At 41.6% G+C, this 10,166-nt stretch overlaps 1 protein-coding gene across 3 annotated transcripts; it reads right to left on the bottom strand.

Annotated features, from left to right (window-relative positions):
• Nucleotides 1-1,649: 1,649 nt before the first annotated feature.
• Nucleotides 1,650-8,083, bottom strand: LOC116660617 (serpin B4-like). Of its 3 annotated transcripts, XM_032470466.1 has the most exons (9): nt 8,049-8,075; nt 7,887-7,927; nt 7,250-7,442; nt 6,626-6,682; nt 5,284-5,406; nt 4,855-4,972; nt 4,412-4,554; nt 3,806-3,961; nt 1,650-2,221 (listed from the first exon to the last, which is right to left on the bottom strand). In XM_032470466.1, the coding sequence occupies exons 3-9, from the start codon at nt 7,415-7,417 to the stop codon at nt 1,811-1,813; spliced, it is 1,176 nt and encodes a 391-aa protein (XP_032326357.1). In that variant the 5' UTR covers nt 7,418-7,442; nt 7,887-7,927; nt 8,049-8,075; the 3' UTR covers nt 1,650-1,810. The 3 variants fall into 3 exon arrangements, with proteins under 3 accessions (XP_032326357.1, XP_032326356.1, XP_032326358.1); XM_032470465.1 differs by lacking the exon at nt 7,887-7,927 and having other exon boundaries at nt 8,049-8,083; XM_032470467.1 differs by lacking the exon at nt 8,049-8,075 and having other exon boundaries at nt 7,250-7,439.
• Nucleotides 8,084-10,166: the final 2,083 nt, after the last annotated feature.

Here is a 10,166-nt window from a genome sequence, read left to right as displayed (position 1 = left end):
ACAAGTGCGTTGCTCAGCCATAGAGATTTAAAGATTTCTGGAGTGACATCACCTAAACTGCCACGTAGGAGAACTCAGCCTCCATTCCCCTTCAGAGATCAATAATTAGACAGCCATCCTTGCTCAAAAACAGCTCACAAGAAGGAGATGGTAACGTTGTGATGTAATTGAGGTCTTAGCTAAAGCTATGGCGGGATCATTTTGCAGTATCTAAGTGTACCAAATGAACACGTAGTATGCATTAAACTTACACAAAATTGTAGGTCAATTTTATCTAAATATGATGGAAAAAGTGAAATTGCAAGATGCTTTCCCAAGTGGTTGCAGCTTTTGTATTCCCACCGGCAGCGCATGAGGGTTGTGGTTGATCTACATTCTCTCCACAGAGGGCTTGATTAGTCTTTTAATTTCAACTTTGGTCAATCCAATGGGAATGCGGTGCTCTCCTGTCAGATGGTACTTTGTATGTACATAAACATTGTATTTGTTATTAAAACTCTATTATCTTTATTTTTATTTTTTAGGCATAGAATGCATTCCTTTTTTTTACTTTCCATTAAAACATAGCTTCATTGATGTATGATTGATATAGAAAGTGTTGTACCTATTTAATGTGTACAACTTAATGAGTTTTGAGATGTGTATACATCTATGAAACCATCACCCCAATCTATGTCATTAACATATCTGTCAACTCTAAAAGATTCTTCCTGTCCTTTCTTAAAAAGCTATGTTCCAGAAAATAAAAACTGGAAATACTTGATATTTATATCTTGATGTACTTGAGTGCCCTATCTTGGTCCTTGTTTCTAGACACTTTCTTCTCTTCCAATGTGATGCCATCCTTGCCTTTAGCTACAATGACCATATTTCTCTCGGTAACTCTAATCATATCATCAGCCTCACATCTTTAGAGATTCAGTTTATTTCCAGTCTCTGATTCTAGACTCATGTTTAAGTTCTGGACATGGGTTACACAGCCATTCACGTTCTGGTAGTGGCTTGCCTCTTCTGCGTCATCATGCTCTACTACCTTTGTATTTTTTTAAATGCAACCATATATTTCTAAATTATCTTTTCTATGTGTGGTGGGCACTTTGTTGAAAAGAAAAACGAGGAAAAGCAGCAAATGATATGAATAAGTCATTGTTTTATTGATAATGTATTTCATAAAACCAAAAGATGAGGACAGGTAAGTGTCCCACATACCACCAAAATTTGTTGAAAAGAAAAACGAGGAAAAGCAACAAATGATATGAATAAGTCATTGTTTTATTGATAATGTATTTCATAAAACCAAAAGATGAGGACAGGTAAGTGTCCCACATACCACCAAAATTTGTTGAAAAGAAAAACGAGGAAAAGCAACAAATGATATGAATAAGTCATTGTTTTATTGATAATGTATTTCATAAAACCAAAAGATGAGGACAGGTAAGTGTCCCACATACCACCAAAATTCAAATACATGTGGGTGTCTAGGTCAATAGGTTTGAATAGTAGCTATAATTTTCTGAAATAGCAGATAGGATATTTCAAACTTAGATTAAGATAAAGTATTGAAGTATACTTGTATCATATTTTGGACATTTTGTCCGAAGAGAAATTATCATCGGGAAATAAAGTAGGCCAACATGTGATTGTAGAAAGAGAGTGACAGACAGAATAGTTATTTCAATGGTTAGATTCTTAGTGATGACCGTGAGGTTGGAAAGGGAAACACATCGAGGAGAACCTGTTGCTTCCAGCAATGAGTGTATCAGAAGGACTCTGTGCATGTGCCCCTAGGGCCGTGCAAGGGTAATCACATCTAAGGGCAAGAGACTCTGCCCAAGAAGAGGATGCTGTTGGTCTTGTTGTGTCTGATGAAGAACAGGAAAGGGTGATCACAATGGAAACGTTCAAAATGTGGTATTGATGCTGATGTTGCCACCACAGTGATGCCTGTGGCCGCTGCGGCCTCCGTGCCCTCCTCATTCACCTCCACAAAGGACTTGTGTACGGCTTTAGACACCGCCAGCCTGTGTTTCCTGGTCATGCCTGAGAGGTCAGCATCCTGTGAACTGAAGGCGTCCACCACCCCCAGGGCTTCCAGTATGGCCTTGAGGTCATAGGTCTCTTCGACTTTGAACCGAGGTAAGTGTAAATCCACCTGACTCTTCCACATATTCTGTGAGCTTGTCCACTCTAATAATTTCTCAGCAGTGAGTTTATCTTCCAGCTGTAATGATGGAAAACAAGGACATGGAGCCCAGCTTAACACTGGATTGTAACGTGTGGGGAACCTTTATCTTAACAGTAAGTGTAAGTACAGGAGATTGAAGTGATTAGATTTAATCCGAGGATGCAAATGTAACAGAGACCTGAATATATATTATTTAATCAAATAAAAGATCTTATATCTTCATGACTTTGCTATTTTTATCTATTTGTGTACACATAATTAGATGCATATGTATAAATATCTATACATTGTATATAGGTATAAATGTATAAATATATATGTATATGCAGCAACAGAATCATTAAATAAAATTATTTTGTAAAGGATGAAGTGTCAATTCTCATGCTCCATATGTGTGGCAGGCCTCATTTTCAAAGTCTTCTCTTGTTAATGTCCTTTCCTTCATAAATTTTTACATTCTGAATTCATAGCATACATCCTACTTTTGTTCTTTTCTCTTGCTTAACCTATTTGTAAACTTTTCTGAAAGAGATATATATTTCTCTAATCAAGTTTAAATTGTTACATGATACTTCATTAAATTCATACTCAGTGTATATATCTTTATTTAATGAACATCTGACTCTATATACCTTCACTGAGTGTCAAACCCTAAGCTAAACTACTGGTAACACAAACATGTACCATTGTTGCTTTTCAAAAATTTTCATTATTTTGAGCCACTTCTGTCCAAAAGCGTTTGCCTCATTTAGACTTGTTGCCATAGGCTAAAATCCCAGAACTGGGGTTCCCGGGGTCCCGGATAATGGGGACCGCAGAGCTGGAGCAAGAGTACTCTGATGTTTGTTCACGTTTATTGCCACAGGACTTGCCCTGAGGATTTCCAGTTGCCAGTGTCACTCCATATACATTTTGAGTGAGGGAAGTTCGCTGCCACATCAGCGTCAGCAGCAGCTACTCCAGTAATTGCAGACGACCATTAACAGAATGTCCTTTAAATGTAAGATATTGGCATTGTATATTGAAATTTTTACATATTAACTTTAACTATTATAACATGAGAAGAGGAAAGTTCTCTAATTCTTTTTTTTTAAACTGCAAACAATTAGGCTCTGAATGACTTTTGGGCTCCTTGAACAGAATAATTCAACATTGAAAAGTGGGGGTCAAAATTAATCTATTTGCCCACAGTCTACAAAACCACTGTGATTTAGTATGCAATATATCACCTGTGTTATTTCCATTTTTTTATTACTTGTGAATGAATTTGCAAATATTTCAATCTGTCACCTACATGTGAGTATTATTTTCCTGTTTAAATGAGTGGACTGGATTATATTGCAAGTTGTTATGGCTGCAAAATATTAAGGTGTAGAGCAAGATATATAGCTTTGTGAACTGACATTTCCATAATTTCATCAGAATATTAATGTGACCTGTGATGAACAGAAATTTTTTACATTCTTCCTATCATACTGTGATCCATAAGGAATTTATTTTATTTGTTTGTTCCGTACTTGATCTCTGCCAGCCAGCACCACCAATGTATGAACAGCCTATTTTTTTCTATTGCTAGAAATCAAAGCAAAAGTAGGAAGACTTGGAGGTACACAGCTTTACCTTCTGCAGTCCATCTACTTCATTGGGCAGCAGCAGCATCATGCTTAGCTCTGCGCCTTTGTACGGTATTTCCAGGATCTTGACTTGCATGTCCTCCAGGGAGGTGAAATTGAAGTCGTTGGTTTCTTTCATCATCTGCACAGATTTGCTTGTATCCTGCAAGCAATTAATGTGGAAACAAATGCCAAGTGACCACAAGTCAGAAAAAGGGATAGTATCATTGAGATACGAAACCCATCCTTCTGAGGGATGATCTGGGAAATCTGTGAGTTAGAGACAAGAGTTTCTATAAGGATTCCCAAGTAATTAAAGAAAAAAATTACATAAGGAAAGAGAGCCTTGACAAATTTGATTTTCTACCCTCAGGTGTACATTAATCATTATGTATGTAAATTTCACATTTCACATAGAGCTGTATTAAGTTATGAAAATAAATTATAAGGGAGGGTATAGCTCAAGTGGTAGAGCCCATGCTTAGCATGCATGAGGTTCTGGATTCAATCCTCAGTACCTCCTCCAAGAATAAATAAATACATCTAATTACCTCTCATCATTAAAAAAAATAGAAAAAGAAAATAATTAAAAAAAAATAAGTATACACAATACCTTGCTCAGCCAAAATTTTTCCTCGACAGTGTTTTCTTCCTTAAATTTCTGGTGCCACTGCCCTTTGAAATAGATGGCGTTCACCAGCACCAGAACGGTGGAGCTGTCAAGAGAATTTCTGGGAAACAGATCCTTGATTTTTCCTTCAAAGAAAGAAAATGGAAGGTCTTCCTGAAGGCACAAGTGGTTTTTCTCGAAGATGCTTTGAAAGTTACAGCTGATCAGCTGTGTTTCCAGGAGCTGGTGCTGGGATCCCTCCTGGGTCACCTTGTTTCTCTCCACATTTACTGGGACCATCCCACCATCTGCATGTCCTCCTCCATCCTCTGCAGTCTCATCTCACCCCTCTCCTGGCACCCCATGCAGTGTCCAGGTTGGGGGGCAGATCACACACCCCGGGGACTCAAAAGTGATTCTTAGTGAGTGACCCTCTCATAACGTACCATTAGTTTGTCTTTCCACCCAGGAATTAATCATCTTTCGACTTTCTTCTGGAGCATTCGCAAAATCAGCAGATTCCACACTGGCTAGGTACAACTTCTTCACATTATCCATGTATTCCTTTGACATGGGAAGGAAGAAAGAGGAATTAAGAGTAATTCATGAGTAACTTTGCAAGCATCCCCAAATTAAATTTTGCTCAGTCATGACCAGAGAGAGGACGTGGGACCATCCCAACCCCACTTCACTGGTGCGTGGTCAGGCTCTGGGACAACCCGAGGGTGGGTTGTGGTGCGGGAGCCTGATGTCCCCGGGGTAAATGCTCACTGTGGGGGTCAGCCAGGCTCACCTGCCACTCCTCCCCCATTTGGAGACCGGGGAGCAGAGGACAGGATGCAAATGAAAGGTGTGGGCAAGCCAGGGAAACTCACCTGAAGAAAGGGAAACTCCTTTCTGCCATAGAGCCTGTTGGCGACGTTCAGCTCATAAGCATCGGTGGGTTTGTTTAATTCAGTCAGAAGCTTTTGAAAGTGATGATTTTCTGGATTTTCAGCCTTCAAACATCAAAACGAGAGCTCATCAGTTTCTCTCGATATAAATATTAAACCCACCTAAGTTTGTCAGATCTGTGCCTATATTTTAGCATCTCCATCAATAAGGTTTGCTGTTTTTTTTTCAATTTTGGTGTATTTTATTTCAAATATCCATCGTAATCCTTACACTCAGTCTTCCTGGAAATGCCTCCTGCTCTAACATATTCCAAGCATTTCTCCTTTGAACCAGAGATGCAGCACCATTCCACTGCTAGCTGTGCCTTAATTGTCTCACAGTCAGATTTGGCTTCCCAGGTAACCCTAAGGGCTAGAACGAGACTGCATCTCTAATAGTCACCAGTGGTACAGGAGTGTCTAATTTGCATCATTTCCTATGCTGTGACTTGAAGCCCCCTTGTACTTCTTGGTGGGATTACCTTCTAAGACCTACAGGTTGTGCTCAATTGCTGTTCACTCACAACCACCACACTCTGGGTTAGGAGCCATGTGTGGCAGGTACACTGCTAACGGCTTTCCATCAGCATCTCTTTATTTAGTCCAACTGACATGAAATCAGGAAAGCTTGGATAATTAAAAAACTTCTCCCTGGAGAACAAATGTGGCAGAGTCAAGTTTTCAACTCAGGCCTGTCTGAATCCAGAACCTTCTATTTGCTCTAAAAGTTATGGAGCATTTGGGCTGCACACCAGAACTCTCATTTAATCATTTTCCAAAGTATACTTGAACTTAGGTTACTCTTAATTTTACTTATGAGTAAGTAAAATTATGTAAGTTTAGTAACGTCTGGTGATTATCGTCATTACTGTTATCATATAATAACAATACATATCATGCATAAGGATTTTTGTTGTCCAGGCACTGTTGTCATGTTTTGCATGTATTTGCATGTACAGCAGCAAATCTTTCATTGGGCTGAGGTCTCTGAGGCCCAGAGTAGTTGTATTTTGCCACGTTCCCCATTTGTGATCAGCAGAGCAGGATTTTGAAGCTACCTTTGGGTTCCAGAACACATGCTGTTAAGCAGAAGCTAATTGCCTCTCAGGAAAACAGATGAATTAAATAAGCATGTAATATGAAATGAGAAACAATCTGTCCCATCTACTTCGCTTAAGATGCCCGTGATAGTAAACTCTTCTCCGTTTATCTGAAATTCCCAGTGTAACGTGTGACCGTCTTGGATGTGTGACCTCCCTCCAGGCCCAGGTGCCCTGGGACTCACGGGATCCGCTGTGGCTCCTGCTGTTGGGTTCTCTGCGACTTCCTTAAAGTGAAGGGCCTGCAGGAGACAGGAAGTGGGACGAAGAAGCTTTACTCTAACGACCTAACTTCATCAAAGAAAGACAGAGGAAGAAAGAACCGAAGAAAACAAGCAAAACAAAAGCCCAAAGCACACTAAAGTAAAAATCAATAAAGAAACAAAGACTTAAGAAGAACGTAAAGCAAAGTGTAAGCATTTTGCTCCTTGACGACCCAGCAAAGCGGGCTGATCACCAGCCACTTCAAACACTCCTGATTCATTTTCACTCACTGCAGAGGGAGCACGCGAAGCTGCCTCCCACGGAGTTTAGTCAATGTGTCACTTCTACCTGAGCTCTTCCCCTCTAGTTGGGGGGCAGTTGTAGGGGTTCATGTGGGTCCCAGAGGAGGGCTGGGCTCAGGGAAGCAGAGGGGGCCAGGCACTGGGGGAGACGTGTGTCCCCCACCACCCCGGGCCCACCCAGTCACGCGGCTGCTTGCAGCTCTCTGTGCGAGCCCTGGGGACTGCCAGATCTGTGACCATCTGCACACAAGACAACAGAGGAACCAGTGCCAACCGTTCCAGGTAAAGGAAGCTGCCACCTACCTTCTGAAGTTGTGCAGCAGTGTTTCCTCGGGACCCCAAGTAAAGCATGCCAAAGGCTGACATGATGCTGATGGGGGAATAGAAGATATTCTCCCCGGTTGATCTCTGTCTGATCTGTTGGTACAGATCGACTGCGAAGTGGCTGATTGGTCCACTGAGTGAATCCATGGTGTCTTGACGCTGTCTGGAGCTGCTGGAAAAGCATCCGTCGTTTTGTAATGACTTTACTGAAGGGAAGTTTAGTCTGTAATTTTCTTTAAAGACATCATGCCTTATATATGAGTTGTGGGATTCTCTTAAATAACGTTTATCTTCTTTTTACTTTTCAAGCCTTTTATAGTGTACTTGTGTACATTTCATCATGAGAGGAGTATCAAAATTAATATTTAAAGACAACTTTTGTGAAAAAAAGAATAGAATCTTTATCTTTCCATCCTTGCTGACTGTACTAAGACTGGGTAGAAAATGCATTGTAACAGGTACCGAGACAAAGACTGATGTGGTGACATGCATCCATGTCTCACGAGGCACTTCCCTGACTTTTTTCTGAAGGATCTGTAGGGGCCAGACATCATAACCACCCATCCCATATGCACCTAACGGAGTATTTGATACTTTTTGGAAATAAAGAAATTACCTAAAGAGTAAATCAGATGACAAAGGCGTTTTCCTATTGCCCTGGCAGAGTAGGTAAAGTACAATCAGACAAAATGAAACAGACCAATGAGACGATGCACATCATTGTTATCACTTTGAGAAGAGCTCCGTGCAGTGAAGCAGCGCTGCTGGCAGCCCTTACCTGTGATCCTGGAGGAGGCAGAGGTGGGCGGGGAGCCTGTCAGCGTCTGCGTGGTGAGCGGTGAGATGGGAATATATAGCTCCCTCTTGCACCTCCCACTGCCCAGAGCAGCTGCAATTTCAAGTAAATCAACCTTTGGTTTCTTCACCAGGCTAACCACCAGCTTCCTGAGTGACCGTCACCTTCCTGCGGTGAAATCTCTATGAGTAAAGACGAGATTATTATTCTTTTCCTGTATTTCCTTTTCAGCAGCAGAAATTGGGACCTGCAATCCTTTGCTCATATGAAATGCATGTAGCTGCCTTTCTATTACCAATGAGAATATAGTTAATTCCAACGCCTTCTAGTGATCCGAGCCACTACCCACAACCAGAAAGAACCCTTAAAATTCTTTCTTCTCTTACACATTGAATGTCTTTATGGTCACTTTAAAATTAAACAATTAAAAAGCTTATATTTTGTATTTTGTGCTCTGAAAGGGCTTTTTCACAGATCGAGTTCCTTCGGAAGTATTCTTAATAACCAGAAAATAGCTTGAATTCTCAACGTACGAGATAAGGACAAGATGTCTCTGCAATAGATGCAGAAGAAGCATCATCTTCCTTCCCTTAGAGGCTGGACCATGGCAGCGAAGCCCAGTGTTCTCTGATTTCTGAGGTCAGTGGGAGGTTCTTTTCCTTGCAGCATTAACATGTTTTCATTGAGAAGAACCATGGATACAAACAGGGGCCAATTTGGTGGCAATATTCTCATTTTCACACAAAGATTAAACAGCAAAATAAATTGTTTGAGCTGCAGAATCACGGCATAATTTGGTCAGCCTGCCCTTGAGCACACCAGCTTCAGATTCTTGGTGGGACTACAAAGTCTAATGCCTGAGAGAAAAAGGAGGAAAAAGTTTTCTTTGAATGCCATGGTTACGTGTCTTGTCACTGAAGCCTCAGTGTCTTCATGTGTCTGGTATTACGGTAGCAAAATTATATTGACTTTTACTGCGTGGGGTAATGTCTTCACCCCTTTCCCTCTTCAACACCTTACTGAAGCTGGTCCCTTTGTTTCCCCCATTTCACAGATGACAGAATGAGGCACAAAGTGGCTGAACCAAAGCCCAGATTTCTCTGGGTCTTGAATTGCACAGGCGAGCTGTCCAAGCAGGAGCTGGCTCACAAGCTGCATGTGTATCCACCCCCCACACTACGTTAGACATAGTGTGGGATTCAAATGCCATTTCTCCTCCTGTTTAAATGGAAACACCCTGTCTGTTCTGCACTCTCCAGAGAGATAATCTCCTCCCACACCATGTGATGGGGTGGGACTGGGTCAAACAGGAAAGTCCCAGAACCCTCCTCTGTGGGCCCCAGAGTCACTAGGAGGGGAGGCTGGGGCTCAGATACTCCTCTAGGGCTCCAATCAGAGACAACCAGGAGCAGGGAGTCGGGGATGGGGTTGGGATGTCTCTCTGTGTGTGTGACTTAGAGAGAGGACCAAATCCTGCCCACCCTCCATTCCCCCAAATGGCTCCATCCAGCTGGATTTGGAAGAAATGAGTAACTCTGAGAGGGACTAGAGGTGGACAGAAGTAAGTTTGTTTTTTCCCCAGAGTAGACTGTACCCTGCGACACAGCTGTGGCAGGGGACAGCCTGTGTGTCCAAGGCGTCTGGCCCAGGATCTCCCCTACCACCAGATGTGGGAAGTTTGGACAGCAGACCGACTTTCCAAGTGGGATATCATGCACATACAGTCAGCTCTCTATATCCACTGTTCCTGCATCTGCAGATTCAATCAATCAGATGGAAAACACATGTCAACAAAATTGCAGAAACCTCTAAAAAGCAAATCTTGTGTTTGCCCCACACCAGCAGCTATTTTAAATTGTATTCATAACTATGGATGTAACTTTCCCATTGTCTGAGGTATTATAGAAATTGAAGGATGATTTAAAGCATAAAGGAGAATGTACATAGGCTTTAGGGCATTTTATACAAGGCCCTTGAGCACTCATGGACTTGGGAATCCTGGGGTGTCCTTGATCCAGTCCCCCATAGGTCCCCAGGGATGTCTGTACTGTAAGGTTCACCACTGAAAAATGTGGAAGTCACTGGTGTTTTGTACATTGA

The sequence above is a fragment of the Camelus ferus genome, chromosome 30 (genome assembly GCF_009834535.1).
Source record: "Camelus ferus isolate YT-003-E chromosome 30, BCGSAC_Cfer_1.0, whole genome shotgun sequence".
Classification (NCBI taxonomy): Eukaryota; Metazoa; Chordata; class Mammalia; order Artiodactyla; family Camelidae; genus Camelus; species Camelus ferus.
This window is presented reverse-complemented; position numbering and strand designations above follow the sequence as displayed.